Source organism: Camelus ferus, chromosome 18 (assembly GCF_009834535.1).
Source record: "Camelus ferus isolate YT-003-E chromosome 18, BCGSAC_Cfer_1.0, whole genome shotgun sequence".
NCBI lineage: Eukaryota > Metazoa > Chordata > Mammalia > Artiodactyla > Camelidae > Camelus > Camelus ferus.
In genome coordinates this window covers 36,440,845-36,458,866 of record NC_045713.1, presented here as the reverse complement: position 1 = coordinate 36,458,866, position 18,022 = coordinate 36,440,845, and the positions used below count along the sequence as shown (strand labels likewise).

Sequence of the window (18,022 nt, the reverse complement as noted above, 5' to 3'; positions counted from 1 at the left end):
CAATAAGGCAAGAAAAAGAAATAAAGATTGGAAAAGAAATAAACTGTTGTTAATAGCATGCCAACATGATTGTGTACATTAAAAAATCCCTGTGGAATATATATTAAAATAACTATCAGAATAAGTTAATTTTGAAAGGTTGCAGGATACAAGGTCAATGTGAAACAATTATATGCCTATATAGAGGCAGCAAACAATTTGAAAATGAAATTTAAAGAACAATTCCACTTATAAAAACAATAATATAAAATATTTAGAAAAAAATAAACATGACATATAAGACTTCTACACTAAAAAATACAAAACCAGTCTAAATGAAAAACAGACAAGATGATTCTAAAATTTTTGTGGAATACAAAGGATCTAGAATAGCCAAACAATCTGAAAAAGAAAAACAATTTGGATGCTACCTGATTTTAAGACTTTATAAAGTCACAGAAATAAGAAAGTGTGATATTGGCAGAAGAACAGGTATAAAAATGAGTGGAACAGAAGGGTCCAGAAATAGACCTAGACATACATGGTCAATTTATTTTTGACAAAAGTGCCAAGTCAAGTCAGTAAGTAAAGTCTTTTTAACAAATGCTGTTGGAACAAGTAGATATCCATATGGAAAAAACTAAACCTTGACTCCTATGTTATTCCATATATAAAATTAATTTGAAATGGGTCATGACTTAAATGTAAAAGCGAAAATTATAAACCTTCTAGAAGAAAACAGAAAAATCATTACAATCTTAGGGCTGGCAAAGATTTTTTGGACAGAAAAAAAAATGCCACTAACCATAACAGAAAAAAATAAACAAACAGGACATCATCAACATTAAAAACATCTGCTCACTAGACATCACTGATAAAATGAATATATTTCCCCAGAATCAAAAAAATGTATTTGCAGCACATATACCTGACAAAGGATGTGTATCCAGAATACTTAAAAGAATTCCTACAAATCTACAGTAAAAAGGCAAACAACCCAATTAGAAAATGGGCAAGAGATTTAAATATCCACCTCAAACAGAAGGTATCTGAATGGTCACGAAGCACACAAAAGGGGTCAACCAGATGAATTCATATTACAATGTAATATCATCTTATATTATCTAGAATGGCTAAAATAAAAAACACTGACAGCACTAAGTGTTGACAAGGATGTGGAGTAACTGGAACAGTCATATAATTCTGGTAGAGTATAAAATGGTACATCTACTTTGGAGAACTGTTTGATTGTTCCTACAAATTTTAACGTATCTGTCCTAAGAACCGACAATTCTACTCTTAAGATATTTACTTAAGAGAAATGAAAACATATGCTTACAAGAAATTGTTTACCGAAATGTTCATAGCAGCCTTTTTTTTCACAATAGTCACAAACTGGGAACAACCCAAATGTCTACCAACAGGAGAACAGGTCAATGTTGTATATCCATACAATGAAATACTACTGAACATTAAAAATAAATGAACTCCTGATATGCACACATCAAGGATGAATTCCAAAAACATGTTAAGTGAAAGAACCCAAACACAATACCATATGATTCTTTTTAAAATAAATTCCAAGAGTAATCAAAATTAATCCATAGTGACAGAAATTTGAAATAGTTGCTTAGCCCAGGGGAGGCTTGGAGTTACCTGAAAAGGAGGCCCAAGGAAATTTTGAGATGGGAGATAGAAATGTTCCGTATCTTGCTTTGAGTGGTGGTTACATAGGTACATATAACTGTTAAAACTCTTTGAACTAAACATTTTAGATCTATACATTTTATTGTATGGTAATTATAACTCAACTTGAAAAATCTCTAAAAACCATTTAAAAAGTAAGGAGGGCAATCCAAAATATTAACAGTGATTGCTTCTGGGTAGTGGGATTATGGCTAATTTTTCTTTCTTTCTTTTTTTTTTAACGGAGGGGGGGAGGTAATTAAGTTTGTTTGTTTGCTCATTTTTAATGGAGGTATTGGGGATTGAACCCAGGACCTCATGCATGCTAACTAAGCACACACTCTACCACTGAGCTATACCCTCCCGCCAATTCTTTCTTCTGTTAATTCACACTTTTCTAATATTTATAATTTTCTAGAATGAACTCCCCCTCCCCCCATTTTCTATACCTATGTTTTATAATTTCACAAAGATCCTAAAACTTCACCAGTTATTATCTTTGGAAAGTACGATTGTAGGTTAGTAAAGGAAGAATGTGTCAAGTTCTCTTTCTCCAGCAAGGCATGTGGTTCGGTGTCGACATGGGACCTGAAAGGGGTTCCAGAAGCTCAGCCAGAAGCAACATGGCAGCTTGAGAAAAGAAGGAATCAGACAGAAGAGCTCATCCTGGCTCTCTCACTGAATGGTGGGCAAGTCCTGGAGCCTCTGTTTCCTCACCCCTAAAACGGGAATAAGACGTTTCCCCAGTCTGCCCCACCGGGGTTTTGAGAGTGGTAACTGAAATGGCTGTGGTCTGTAAAGCACAGAAGGAATTAAGGTAGCAGTAACTTCTGATATTAAGTGAAAAGTTAGAACAAAGTCTTTCTCACAAGTCAGATTTATTACTTAGAATCCCATCAGGAGCAACAAGAAGAATGCCCTTTCAAATCAACAGGCAGGAGCTCTTACCTGCTGGCATAGTAATAGTGATTCTGCGGAGTGTAGGAGACGCACTGCGTGTTCAGCCGCTTTCTTTCAACCTCCTTCCAACCATCTTCTGTCCACTTTCTCTTGATCTGCTTCTCCTCGTGTTTTTTCCCCACATAGTCAGCATAGGTCTGGATCCGATAGCTTTCTGCATATTTGCTGGTGTTGACAGCTACGAGGAAAAGAAAAAATCCTTACCAAAGAGTCTGGCCTCACCCCAGAGATGTCACTTGCGAAAAGGAGCCCTGGGTTCAGGTCTGAGCTCCGAGCCCAGCTCTGCCATTTAGAAGCCAGGTGGCCTTGGGAACATCCCATGGACTCTCCAAGTCTGAGTTTTCTCATCCAGAGAAAAGAGTGTCTCTGTTCCCCAATCTCCTTTACAGTGTGAAAGTGCTCTGTAAACTACAGAGAACTAGAATGATTTAAGTAAAACGTTAATTTGCCACATATTTGCAGGTAACATTATGCTTGAAAATTACTCATTTTCAGAGTAAGAAAATGAAAAACCCAAACCGCTAAGGGAAAACTATAAAGCCTCACCCATTTTGTTAACAATAAAGATGACAATAAAAGCAACACTGACAGCAGTGCTGTGACTGTGTCAAATACTGAAGGTCTCCTGGATGTCTGTGCCCAGCGTTTTGCATACACGATGTCTAAGCTTCACAGCGCATTTGCAAAGGAGGAATGGTCTTCACTGCTCAGGAGAAAGCAGGGGCACAGAGGTCGGGGGACTGCCACAGGCCACAGCGGGGCCAGGGGCAGTGCTGGGAGGCAAAACCAGGCTGCTTCGACCCTAAGGCCAGGGCCTTTCCTGCTGTTCTGCACTTCCCTTTAGACTCTGCAGATTCAAGATATTCCCACAATACTTGAGACAGGCCTCTTCTTCTGCTCACAAAGATTGCGAATTCTCTGAAATGTGCCTCTGGCAGGAGTACTAGAAAGCTGGAGCTTGTTCTGTCTTTGGTGTTAATGCTTGAGTATGGCCCAGTCAGTTCTGCTGCCTCTTCCTCGGAGTCTGGGGGATGGAATGTGCGGGAAGTGTCAGGGTGAGGCCCCATGGAAACCTGCTGGCGGACAGGCACTCAGTTGCTGGTTCCGGCTCCTGCAGTTTGAAGCACATACTCCCCAGGCCCACTGCCACTGCCAGCAGTTATCACCTACACTAGCAGCGAGACAGTAAGGGCCGGGTCGTGCTGGTGGGGGTGGCTGGGAGCAGACGTGGTACCCGGGCATGCGGCAAAAGCACCATGACGTCTGAGATAGAGTCTATATCCCACTCCCAGCAAAGTTCTCGGTACGGAGCAGTTCTCAGTAAATATTAAGTGAGTGAGTGCAAGGCAGAACGCGGCAAGTGGTGATGAGCACATCAGAACCGGACAGGGACACCAGCACATCCGGACCTTACATCACAGGGCAAGACAACTGTCTGGGAGGCAGACACTCCCCACATATCCGACATGTGACACTTTAGTCTTCACTCTTAAGTGGACCAGATTTGCCTAAAGCTTCTCAATACAGTAACAGTTTATAGACTGTCATGCCCTAAATGTTTAGCCACCTAAAGAGCAAAGCAAAAGAGAACAACAATAGATAGAAAAACAAGAAGAAAAAAAAATCTTATTTAAAATAATTTTTTTACTAAGAGGTCTGCTGTACTCTTCAAATATTCACTCTAGAGTGAAAGAGGAAAAATAAAGAAAAGGAAAAGAAAACACTCTAAGGGTATTAAAGAACTTCCACGTTATCTCAGAGTAGAGTGAGTTCCTGAAATGTGAACTCCAAACAGCATGTTCTGACTCACTCACAAGGAGATAAACAGAGCATTCAGTTCTGGAGATACTCATTGACCAAAGTCACTCATATCAGAGAACCAAAGAAACAGGAGCTTCTCTTGAAAAACCTTTTTCCTCCCGAGAGTTACTTTTCTTGCTTTCAATGGGCTACACTTCTGACTTTCTTGGCACACTTATCTAACCACCCAGTAATCTGTACATCCACCAGACGTCATCCATCCATGCTTCCACCCAGCGATCGCTCACTGGGTGTCTGTCCCAGGGACGATGCTAGATAGCTGGTGAAACAAGACACAACTTCCACCCTCAAGCTCACACTGTCACAGGCAAGCTTTATGCAGTTTCCTATAAGCTTGAGACTACCTAGTAAAACAGGTTCATTTATCAATGTGATATATAATGAGAACCCACAGATTCTACATGGTTGTTCTGTCCTGAGCATCGCTTGGATTTTCCTCTTTTAAGTTTCATTCCTTTTCAGGCAGGTTTACTTGGAAGCGTGCCTCAAAGGGATGACATCTGCAATGACGCCTCTCTCGAGTTTAATTTGGACTAACAAGTAAAAGAGTAGGCTTGAGTCAACATTCCCTGTGAAAGCAAAGGTGGAAATAGGGTCACAAAGGAGCCAAGATGATCTATTTAACAGCATCCGATTGTTTCCAATAATTCAGCTCTTGGCCCTGTGGACACATGTTACGAACAACTCCCTAACCACAGTGGGGAATTTATCTGAGCACATTTGGAATTAGGATCACTTAAAAGGGGACACAAACAACAATCCACTTTTCACTGCTGGCCTTCACATGGCAGCAATTTACCAGCATTCCTTCAAGTCCCAGCAGCTTTGCAGCTCTCAGCCTTTAATCTAGAAGCCAAGCTCTGGCTCAAAGCCACCCCTCTAATGGATGAATCAGCAAAATGAATTGGCTGTCAGCTGTGTCCTCCAGTGATTCCAGCTCGCCTGTCAGAAGCAGCGTGTAGCAGGCGGCTTGGTAACACTAACCTTTTCCAAATTTGTCAGGGAAATGATTCAAGGCCGTCTTTCGGTCATGCCACTTTGTTAGAGCCACTGGGAAACCAAAGACGGTGAGGGCCCTCCCTGGTTCCTTGTAGGTGAGTGAGAGCACTTCCTCTCCATAGTCTCACCCACCCACGGTTTCACTGTGCTAGGTCTGCTGTCTCTTGACACTCTGCACACGTTACAGCATTTAATCCTCACAACCGCCCCCCAAGGAAGGGATGTTCTAACCATCACAGAGAGAGAGAGAGAGTCTGAGCATCAAGGAAGCCAAGCAGCCTGTTTAGGGTCCTGTAGGGTAAGCAACAAAGCTGGTTTGGAACCAAGACATGATTTTTTAAAGAATGTAACACTGTCACATGTCTGACATATATTTGTGTGTATTTATGTGTCTATTTAGAGTGACAATTATCATAAAAAATGCTTCCCCTACTAGGAGTTTTAAAGAATTACTTAAAATGTTTAGTTTTTTTTTTTAATTTAGAACTTTCCATTATTGTCAAGCAAAAATCTTTCCAACTAAGTTGAAAGATATGCCATTATGTTCACGGACAAGAAGACTTAATAGAAGCTGTAGATTCCTTCCTAAGTTGATCCATACATTTAATGCAGTTCCAGATTTAAAAACTCTGTTTTAACAGAACATTGAAAAAATTTAAAATGAGATTTAAAAAAAAACTCAACAGAACACAGAGCAGCGGCAGTCAGGGATTGGGGGAGGACGTCAATCACAAAGAGAACTGTCTTGTATCTTGATTATGGTGGTGGTTACACGATGGTGTGCATTTGTTAAAACACGGAACTGTACAATAGAAGATAATTTCACTGTATGTAAATTACACCTCGATTATTCTGTGGAATCTGAAAGGTTGATTCCAAATTTTAAATGGGCCCTGATAGCCCAAACATTTAAGGGGCAGCTTGCCCTACCAGCTCCAAAAGCTTACCATAGACCTGTAGTACTTAAGCCAGAGCAGTAATGGTGCAGAGACAGAGTGACCAATGATACAGAAGAGCCTAGGAACAGACTTTAGCATCTGTGAAACTTTGATTTTGGACAGAGACAGCATGACAGACAGTGCGGAAAAGGAAAAGTTGGAAAAATTGTTTATCCATAGGAAAAAAATAAGCTGGATTCTTACTCACACCAGGCGGAAAAATCAACTCCAGATGGATGAAGCACTTAAATGTCAAAAGCAAACTTTGAAAACTTGAAAAGAAAATAGAAGTGAATATCTTTCTGAGCTGGAAGTAGGAAAGAATTTATGAAGATACAAAAAATGTTAAGCACACAAAAAAAGATCAGTAAGTTTGGCTACATTAATATGAAAACTTTTGTCCATCAGACGACACTTTGCAGAGAGTGAAGACAATCTGTGAACTGGAAGAAGATATTTGTAACACAAGCAATTGATGGAAGATTAGCAGCAGAATACATAAAAATGCCTACAAATCAGTAAGGGAACACCCAACAGAAAAATGGGCAAAAGACACGAACAGCATGCTGAGTCGTTTCACAGAAAGGGGAGCATACAATGCCAATAATTATATAAAGAGTTGTTCAACCTCAGGCAAAGGCAAATTATGAGCACATTAAGGTATCATTTCGTGGGTTTGTAGAGGGAAAAGGAGAAGGAGGGGGAGGGGAAAGATAGGGGGAAGTTGTAGGGGTGGTGGAGAGAGGGAGAGGGAGATGCAGAGGGAGCCAAAAAAGCAAGAAAATAATCAGCATAACTTTCAGGAGTGGCAGCTTGGTGGGGAATAGGAAGATGGGGTGGGGAGGAAGCACAGGGAGATGTAACTTATTAACACTTCAGTTCTCTGGTTGAGTGGGGGTTTCACAGAAGTTTATTACCTTTTAAGCAAACAGACTGTTTGGGTTTTCTGTTGTTTGCCCTGTGCAAGTCCTAAGGGCCATTTCCAAGACTAAGTGAGAAGTTCTCTGTAAGATAAGGTAGGAGTCACTCCATTTTCAATGTCTTTGGTGATAAGAAGGTATCCCCAAATGGTCCGTGTGCTGTAAACAAGCACTGCTGCTGAAACGCCAGCCTTCTCCAGCCTTCTTCGGGAAGCCGAGGACGTCTGTGCCGCCTGGTTATCGCGGCTGCCGAAACCACTTTATTGCAGGCAACTGCTGGTGGGGGTGGGGTGGGGTGGGGGGGGAGCATTAGGAGACTTCAGGAGCAGTTACGAGCCATTAGTCCTGCATTTTTTGCAGCGGTTATCCTCAACCGACATCACGTCTCAGTTTCTAAGGGAATTACCTGTGTGCTTATCAGCCCGATGCTTACAAGAAAGAGAAGTATTTATTGGCTACTTACTCCGCCAGGTACGGAAAATCCTGTAAGGATTATCCTGACTTTATAGATAAGGACACTGAAGCTCAGAAGAAGTGACTACTTCAAGGTCCCAAGGGTTACAAGTGTTGGGATCCAAACCAAAGCTACATTCTTTTCATGACACCAAGTGCACTGGAAGGGTCCCAGGCCACGTCATGCAGAGTGAACACAGGCAAATACCTCAGTCTGCAAGAGACTCGGAGTCTGTCCATCTCTTCACACAACAGTTTTGTGTAAAGGGCGGAAGGAATCTCTCCAGGGTAACGTGGTATGTTAGCCCACCACCAGGAGGGCGTGCACTGAGAGTGGCCTCTGCCAGCTGTGCAGACCCAAACCCTACACCCAAACCATCAACGCGGTGCCCACTTCTGACATCCCCCCACAGCCGCCAGCCCGGGGCCCTGCTCCTCTGTGCTCTCTTTCTGGGTGCACCACAAGCTGCTTTGTGTTTACTTGTTTATTTAAACATGAACATAGTGGATTCAGAAGTTTTCTCATATTCCATATAATTTGACCAAGTCTGGGTTTGCAACAGCATGACCATTTCTGTACTTTTACCAGATAGAGAATGGAGGGTTTTACCTTGGATTCTGTGGGACAGCCAACTTTACAAAAACATTCAACTCTAAGGGTCACTATGAACATATTCCAGCATTCAAAAAAATGATCTTGGAGATACTTCCCCTCAACTCATCCAAGGAGCCAGGCAGATACTAAGGTACATGCAGGAACTGGTGGTCTGTCAGAACCGTGCGCAGCACAGCTATTTCCAGGGGGCCTAACAGGTGAAAGCGGGCAGGCCAGCCCAGCTGACAGCCCGGTTTTACCCTGGCCCTTACAGCCTTCCCTACTGACACGATCTGTCCTCTTCTGTAACGCCAAGATCAAGTGCAAACCTGCTAGCGTTACCGGCGGGGCCTCTGGCTCGGTCCAACCCTCTCACCTCAACTCTGGCTCTTTCCTCACATTTATACCATGGGCCCAGATGTTCTTCGATGGAAAGGACCACACTCTATTTGCCTTCATAGCACCTTGGTTCTACCATGGTACTTTTGCAGGAATTTAAAATGATGGAAGGAAAGGGGGGAAGAAACACAGCTTCTGAATCATTTGGCATTCGTGGAGGAAGAGCACTGGACTAGGAACAAGAGGAGTGGCACTGGCCCTGACTCTAAAGGGCAGGTTCCCCGGGGGCAGTGACGGCCTGTGCACATCGCCACACCTGAGCGTCACAGCAACGCGGAAAGAAATGGTAATAGCCCTTGGCAGCAGAGACCAACTGACCTGGCTCAGGCACACGGTCAGGACCCAGGGCTTGGGGTTCCTCGTCCCCTGTTCTTCCCCATACAGTGCAGTCTTCTCCAACAAAGGGTAAATTTTTTTTTTAAGTACTAAAGCTGAAAGAGTGAAAAACTAAGGCTCATGAAAGAGATTCAAGGCCTGTAAAAAAGACAGTGTTAATAATGGAGTAAGAGGCAGAGGAGGACTTGGGTCGCTCACCTCTGCCTCCATCACAGGGCCTGATGCAGAGGAGACATTCAGGAAAGCACATGCACTAAGGAGAAGGAAGCAGAGGAAGCAGGTTCAGGCTGCCATGGTTAAAAAGACATGCAGGCAGAGAGTGACAGCAAGAAGAGCTTGCCCGTGTACCCTTGCTGGGTCATCAGAACCGAGAGAGCAGTTGTTGGGAGCCCTGTGACTTCTCAGGCAGGCGGCCAGAGGGGACGTGGGTCCCATCCAGATTCTGCCACCTACAAGCCACGCCTCTACCTTCATCTCCCTCCACGTCAGCCCCTCAGTCTGCTCCTGGTTCCCACATTGTATCTTACCTCAGTCTCTAATTAAGGCCAAGGAAATGATGAAGAAAACACTCTTTACAAACTGGACAAAGGCTGTGGATATGGTGACATTTACTTACAATGTATATAAAGGGAGGCAATGAAGTCAAGTGGGAAAGTCATGGGTTCTGGGGCTACAGGGAGCTGGGTTCAAATCCTGCCAAAATCTGAACTTGTCTGAAGAAAGCCACCTGACTCCCTGGGCTCCCGTTTCTTTATCCCTAAAATGGGTGTAACTACCTACCTTAGAAAGCTATTTGGAGAGCAGAATGTCTATATGCGAAGCTGTTAGCACAGAGCCTGGCATACAGCAGGTGCCTAATTAATGAGGCGACTGCTGTTAAATCAAAAGACATATAGCTCACCTCCAGGCTGGGAACATTCAGCCAGGAACAGAGCCCACCTCCCACCTGCCACCCACCACTAGGCTCTCCTCACAGGCAGGGAGGGAGGTAGGGCCCCGGGCACCCACTTAGGGCCTGACTCAATACTGCAGTGTGCACTGGACTCCCCATGCCCCTCACTGGTCCCAAAGTTCCCATCCCCTGGAGGGCAGGTAGTGGTGGTAGGGGAGAAATGTGGCCCCCAGGGGCTAATAAAGCCATTTGACTTGGAGGAAAAAAATACATATATAGCTCATACTGAAAGAACTATGTCTAAGACACATAAGACATTCTACAGTGATACAGAGTCAGCGAGCTGTAACTTATCACACGTTGGAATGCTTGAAGTGAGGGTGGCCTCACACACCTGAGTCTGCAACAGCTCACAGGATACTGTTATCACTGAGAACTGGGATACAATCTAACAAAATCTTTCTCATTCAAAAATGTGGAAAGAAAATGGAAAATATAGGAACTGATGTATCAGCCATACTGGACAAGTATAAAATCAAAAAGTCTGAACTATAATTTTTAAAAACTGAACTGAGACCAAAATTAGTCAATTGATTTTCACTAACTCTCCTGGCAACACCACAGTCTGCTTTTTTTTTTTTTTTGAGGGGGGAGGAAGATGGGATTTTAAATTTATTTTTAGTTTATGGAGGCATTGGAGATAGAACCCAGAACCTCATGCAGGCCAGGCACGTGCTCTACCACTGAGCTATACCCTCGCCCCCACAACACCACAATCTGCTTTTGAAACACGCATTTCGTTCATTCACTCAACAAACACTGGCCCCAGGTACCATGCTGGGCACTGGGGGGTGACGGGAGGGAAGCTCACAACCTAGAGGAGGAGGAGAGGAACATATTGATAGGGAGCACCAAGGAGGTGAGAATCTAGGTGAGAAATGATGATTTTAACATGAGGAGAAACAGGAGGGAGAAAGAGACAAGAAATATAAGATATTAAAAGGCTGACTGTGAGAAAGAGGCTGCTGTTTAAGCTCTGATTTCCCAGGGCCTATGCCAACGGCCGCAGCGTTTCATGAATGACGTCATTAAGGGGCACTGCTTCCATTAACCAGCTTGGGGGATGTTTTTTCCCCCTTTTCATGGTTCCTAGCTGAAAAGTCAATTAAAAATAAAGCTACCATTTATTGAGTACTTATTATACACAAGAACTCTGCTGCCTGCTTTGCAAACGAATGTATTTAGTTCTCACTTGCTCATTTATTCACCCATCTACCTGTTTATGAATACAGACAGTAACATATGAAACTCTCACTTGTTCATTTATTCATCCAACCATAAACAAACACACCATCTTCCATGCTTCCACTCTGGGGGTGAATCAGAGACCCGGTCCCTTATTTGCCGGAGGAAAGGACAGGACACAGAGCCCCACACGTGTGCTGAGGGTTAGATAACTGGAGTTTCCAGTGGAGAGGTGGTCAGGCCTTGGACACAGGGACCATTTCCCTAAGGAAAAGACATTCAGTCTGTTCTGAGACTTGAAGGTTGGGAGAGTAGACAGTGTCAAAAACTCGGAGTGGGGAACTGCGTTCCAGGCAGAAGGAACACGGAGTGACCAATATGAGAGATGAGACACAGTCTTGACCGAGGAACTGAAACTCGACCTGAACCGTGGAGACCAATGAGGGAGGCGAGAGGAGCCCACAGTGAAGCTGGCCTGATGGACACGCCACCAAGGGCTCCAGCCGTGCCAAGTGCAGCAGGAGCCACCACAGGGCTTCAGTCACGAGGAGAGCATGATCTCATGTGTTTCTACAAGATCACTGTGGTTGAAGGGGAAAACAGGAAGAGGGCTGGAGAAGGCAAAGAGTAAGAGAAGTCTTAGTGGAACTCTGAGGAACACCAACATTCAACCACCACACAGACGGGAGAAGAAGGCACGGGAGCCGGGGAGGCTGCAGGCAGAAAAGGAGGAGGGCGAATCTGGGAAGTCCGGGGCTGAGGAACCCAGGAAGGAAGAAAGGGTCAATGGGCTGAGCGACCAGAAAGAGGAAGAGGAAAGAGCCCATGGCCTTTATGGCACAGAGGTCACCAGGGACCTCAGCTGAAAGGGTGAGAGGGCACGAGGGTGAGGGCGACTAACGCAGAGCCCTGAAATTCCTAACAGGAAAGAAATAATCAGAAGCAAAGGGACCTGGGGTCCCGGAGGGCTCTTCTGAAGAGACAGGAGGGATTCAGCTGGTTTTCGCGCCACTGGAAAGAAGTCAGCGGGTGGGCGTGGGGAAAAGGGTCTGCGCAGGGCCGGGAGAGGCGACGGGCCCAGAGCACGCATGCGTGGGGGCCCCACTTCCGAGGGGCGGAGCTTTCTGAATGGGGCTGGGAGCCCGCTCTTTCCTGGGCGGAGGGGGTGGGTCTCCTGAGAGCACCAGGGCTGGGGGCCGGGAGGACAGCAAGGGCGGCAAAGGCCGTGGAGCTCTGAGTGATGGGGACCCAGCCAGAGACAGCGGCCTTCTCTGCAGAGTTACCAATCCGTCCCAGCTCTTTTCCTTCTGAAAACAACCCCACCATACGGTGGGGCAGTAACTCTGCTTTTACAGACGCGAAAACAGAGGCTGAGAGAGGTTGAGTAACCTGCAGAGGGCTGAAATAACGACCTGGCAGAGCTGAGTTTGACTTCCGACCTCCCTGATTCTGATGCCATGCTTCCGACGATGATTTTAACCTCCCCTCAAAGCTGTCAACACAGCAGCTGCTCTCAACCCAAGCCAGACCAAAAAAAAAAAAAAAAAAAAAGTTTACACAACACACAAGTGCTGATATAGCTCCTTAAAAGATGAGGTAGTGATGTGCAGGAAGTAAGAACGATTTTATGGTGGAGTCAAACAGGAGCAGATGCAGTTCCATAAAAGTTGAGAATTGAGAGCCACTTAAAAAAAAAGATACAGAATACCCTTACCCCCTTTTTAAAGACAAAACACATAATTTGAAATAGGGAGTTGGGAAGCAATTCCATACTTAACAGTCTTGACAAACTTGACAGACAGCTGAAAGGCCTAAGGCAATTTACAACATTCTTCACACTTCATGGGAGAAAATTAAGATTGATGTCTCAACTACACAGGGATAATTTAAAGTAAAATCAAAGATCTCCTCCTAGAATGTGGGAAATGGCAGATCCTAAATGTCAGGAACACTGAATAAATTCTACTCTAGGGAAGACTAAATAGTATGTTTCAGTTATACTATTTTATAACAGTATCTTTAAGGACTGCTTACATATATATCACAAAGGAGTGCAAATAAATTATAATCATGGTTTATAGAGAGGTTACCATGTACCAGATGACCCATTAGCTATAATCCTAGTATATTACCCTATATTCCATAATATCCTAATATATTAATCTTAACATACACCCTTTCATCTCTAATCTTATCTCTACAAAACCAGCCTTATTTTGAATATGACAAAACAGAGACATTTGCCTGGCATCACAGTGCTGGACAGCGGCAAACGGCCAGATTTAACCCATCACTGACACAACCTCCCCTGACCCGGGAGCCTTTCAGCCTCTAAAGGCAGCATACAGTCTGTGGTAGGTTTTAAATTACAACAGTATCACCAAACAAGACCTACCTTTCCTACGCAACCCACTCTGATGTTTTCTATTCTGCTTCTTTCTCCCTTGTTTTTTATACTGGTGTCAACTAACATTGATTTCCTGACCTACTGATGGGCCCAGGCCTGAAGTTTGAAACAAGCCACAGCTCACTGACACCCACCATTCAAAGTGGCATTTCTGTGCGACAATGCACTTTGTGTTCTAAAAGGTTAATCAACAAAAGAACTTTCAGGACACAACCTATTCACCCATCAGAGCCTGTGTGTAACTAAACTGCTGGCTGGAGGGAGTGGCTGGGTCTGCCGTCAGTTAAGTAGGGTTCTTCATAATCCAGACTAATTCTCATTAAAGATGTTTCGGATGCCAGATACAAATAGGTATCAAATATAAACGTCCACCACAAACACCAAGACAATACTTTTGGACTGTTAACCCTGGCAGTTTGAAGCATGAAATCTGACACAATATTACCCCTATTGTGATTAACACGTAAGTGTACCATCTTTTCTTCACCTCCAATGACCGTGTTTACAAAAAGCCTGACAGAGCAGCACATTTTCAGATTTAAAGGTTTCAGTAGTTGAAAAGCTTAAAGTCCGTCTGTTTATAAGCCAACCAGATATGGGGGATGCTGTGCTGCAATATTTATACTTTCATTTAATGTCTCTCTGTGGATGTTTTGATGTAGCTCTCACTTGATAAAAGAATTTACTTACACCTCATGACTCAGCTTACTCATTAACTGAATGAAACCCAGGAGGGAAGGAGGGGACCTGGGGAGAGAATGTGAATGACAGGCCCTTATCAGACAGGCAGGGCTGAGCTGTCTCACCTGCTGGGTGAGTAATTACCGCGGGGAGGGAGGGCAGCAGTCACCAAATGCAGAGGGGTCTCTCCCAACCAAGTCAGATGGAGTCACAGAAATTCTCTAGAAACTGTAAATGAGACAACTCCGTCTATGGTTCCCATCAACCATCCCTTGCCACGCTCCCTGTCCCTGGTCTTGCCTCGTTCGCTTCCCCACTCCCCACCCCTGTGGTCCATCTAGAGATGCGGAACCTTCTGAAATGTATGCCGAATACTGACTCGCCACTTTAGTGTCTTCAGGACATCAACCCACGTATGATCTGTCACCACCAAAAAGGTTAGAGAGAAATGCCAACAGAACCTCCTTTAACACTTAGGCCAGCCGCCTCGCCTTGGTGCTCTCTCGGAGCCCTCACTGGCACTGTGACTACCCTCTGTGGAGAGGAAGTCGGTTGATAACAAAAGGAATGGTTGCCTTGGGACGATGAAATGTATTTGTTATAATGGGCAACGTTTGACTTCAGAAAAGTATACAGAAAGAATCACGTACTTCTCTAATGGGGAAATGAAGAATGAGGAAGTCAGTTTTATTTTCCACATCAATTTTACTCTTTGCCTTTGCTGAGACTATGCCCGACAACTCATTTATTTCATTGGTGAGTTCTGTCTGTAGACTACACACTAAAACCCTACGGATTACCAAACAGCTCAAAAGGGCAGCATGCAACTTAGTAAGAATTAGTTTGGTTTTAAAGTCCCATCCCATCTTGGCATTTCATACATTCATTCTACTATTATCTTTCTCCTTTAAAATCACCAAATCATTTGCCTACAGACTTCAGGATTGTAGGGAAAGTATCCCATCTCCTTATTTCCCCCGTCCTTAACTCTGCCCCCCAGTAATGGGAGGACACCGCTGCCAAAATCAGCAGTCAGACCTACGGGCAGCACACAGGTCTGACATGAGCACGTTAAGCTGCCAAAAGCAGCTGAAGCAAACTTAGGAACGTTTCTCTTGGGTCAAACACATATATACATAGGAGAGCCGAGGAAGGAAAGGAGAGGAAGTGGGGGACTGGGAGAGGGAGGAGAGAAAGGGGGTGGGGAGAGCCTGAGAGTCAGCCAGAGTGAGATGCTCTCATTCGGTGAGTAAATGCTTTTAGGTCTAAGGTGGCAATTCCCCCAGAACTCCCCAAATTCAGAGAAGTAACAAGTTCCTCACCACTCCCACAGTTAAAGGACCTGCGAAATTCTTTACCAGTAGGAGAATAAGGGAGTTTTTTCTTTTAAAAAGTGATACTGGCATTGTTCAACTTTCCTGTCTCAAGCTACTAAGACCTCAACATTGTTCTGTGCATTCGTTTTGTTTTCTATGTCCTAAGAAGATATAAACATAGATCTTTTTCAGTATTTGGATGTCCAATGCAAACTCAGCTGGTTAGGCAAAAGAGTCAAGTGTTAAATCTAAAAACACTAACTTAAAAAAAATTAATACAGTGACAAGTGTTGTGATACTGCTACACTTTAAAATATTTTATAACATTACATCTTAAAATTCCCAGCGACTGAAAGGTTTCCTACAAGGTCAAAATACTTAACACAAATTAGGAAATTGAAAAATGCTTTGAAAATCATATATCTGTACAGCAGAACACAGAATGCTTCCTGGTTGATAATGGAGCATTCAGGGATTTAAAAGTATTTTCTACATTGATTTTTCCCTAGAAAAATATTACCACCCTTCAGATTTTAACTCTGCAGTTCCACATCCAATGTTCCTAACATAAGTAAAGTCTCGTTTTAAAGCATGTAAACTCAGGTATGTTTGTTTAATGAATTTACTTATCCTGCCTTTGCATAGCATTATGCTATGATTTTTAATGAAGAAAAATATGAGTATCTGATAGCAACTTGCATGGGACGCAGCTGCAAAGCACCACCGGCCAGGCTCCCACAGTGCAGTCACAGACAGCACCGTTCCCGTGACAGGTGAGGGCAGCAGTCAGGAGTCTCTAACAGAAGCACAAGCCAGGCTTGCTTCTAAGGCTACAACTGGATCCTTCGGTCAAAACCAAATCAGCAGCAAGGAGGTACACGGCTACAGACTGCTGCTACACAACACACTTGGTGAAACAGTACACAGGTCTGACTCACAAGTGAAATAATTTTGATTAATAGAAAAGAGAACGTGTTTTCAGTGACGAATTCTCCTCAGGACTTAATCTGGGAGTCAGACTGTCCAGCTTCTACCTTAAAGTGATGTACACATGAGAACGGGGGAGATAGCGAATGTTCAGATGCAGGAAGAGGCATGAAAAATAAAGGAGTTAGCTTCCAGAGCCAAGTTTATCTCCTACTCCACCCCGAGCGGTCAGCCAAGAGCTGATAGAGGGCTTTTTGGTAAAGGAGGTAGAAAAGAATCCCACCACCTCTCGGGTTGCCAGGCAACCTGCCACATTTTATTAAAGCAGGAGCGGTGAGAATCCTCAGAGGGTCGGCTGGAGCGCTGCCTCACGTGTTCCCCCAGCTCACAGGCACATGCTCTCCCCACAAACACGCCCGGGGAGACAAATGCATCAGTGCATCAAGAAGCAGCTACCTGAGTGCAGCCTGAAAGTCACGGACAGGGAGCAGAACTCGGGCCAATCCAGGGCGTTCTTTCTCCAGCTCGGCCAGACTGCACCCGGAATTCACTGCTGGTGCCAAAGAGAGCACAGGCAGACCCTGTGCTTGATTCTCTAGAAGCCTTGACTAAATGCTGTTGGGATTATTTAGATTAAAAAGAAATGGTTTTTTTGTGTGGGTGTGCTTCATGATTTAAAAGATTGTAATAGCACCGTAGGAGCAGAAAAGCATAGGGCTGAGGGATGTGTGTGCTCTGAGGGTGGACAGTCCTGCCACTCAACCGACTCCCACTTCACCTCTCAGAGCAACTGGTGCCTTATCTTTGAGCTGATCCACAGTTGATTTCCGGGAAAGCACCCAGCATCGTGAAGCTGCAACAGTGTGTACGTGTGGAGGAGGGGGCAGGGAGACTGAAGGTGAAAACTGCCTTGAGTCAAATAATTAGCCTGGAAAATTCCCTTTGGAGGTGTCACGCCGGCAGCCAACGTGGGTGTTTCTCCCGCCAGTGTCAGAGCACACTGCTGTCTCTTCTCTTGCACGCCAGCTTGCACGTGAGGAGCAGGGTACTGAACACACAAGTGTGAGAGCACGCTTCACTTCTAACCGGCAGGAGTCAGCCTACAGGTGGAACTGATACTCACGTGGGAAAAGCACACTCCTATCTCCCGCTTCATCTCTGACTCGCTCACTTTCACCAAGGGGAATGACAAGCAAAACCAGTCTTACCACCGAAAAAATAATTCCCCAAATGAGTAAATTTGAATTCATAAAAGTTGAAAAATTTTAAGATGCTACTTCAGTCGGAACCGAGTGAACACACAATCCAGGCCTTTGTGCCTGTCCTCTGAGTGCACAGAACCAGGATAGCTCTGGTGAGACAAGACTGTGCCAGTCGTTTCACATCACCAGTGACACTTCTCCAGGAGAGCGTATCTAACACAGCTATTTCGCTCCGCTTCCCAACAGCCCGGTGCTCGCAATTACTA

At 44.4% G+C, this 18,022-nt stretch overlaps 1 protein-coding gene across 7 annotated transcripts in view; it reads right to left on the bottom strand.

Annotated features, from left to right (window-relative positions):
- The window catches only part of PARN (poly(A)-specific ribonuclease), a 148,640-nt gene that overhangs the window by 36,583 nt on the left and 94,035 nt on the right, over positions 1–18,022 (bottom strand). For all 7 annotated transcript variants that reach the window (XM_014554529.2, XM_032460999.1, XM_032460996.1 and 4 more), the window contains one exon: positions 2,614–2,803. In XM_014554529.2, the coding sequence (XP_014410015.1) occupies positions 2,614–2,803 (190 nt within the window). The remainder of the gene's footprint in view (positions 1–2,613; positions 2,804–18,022) is intronic.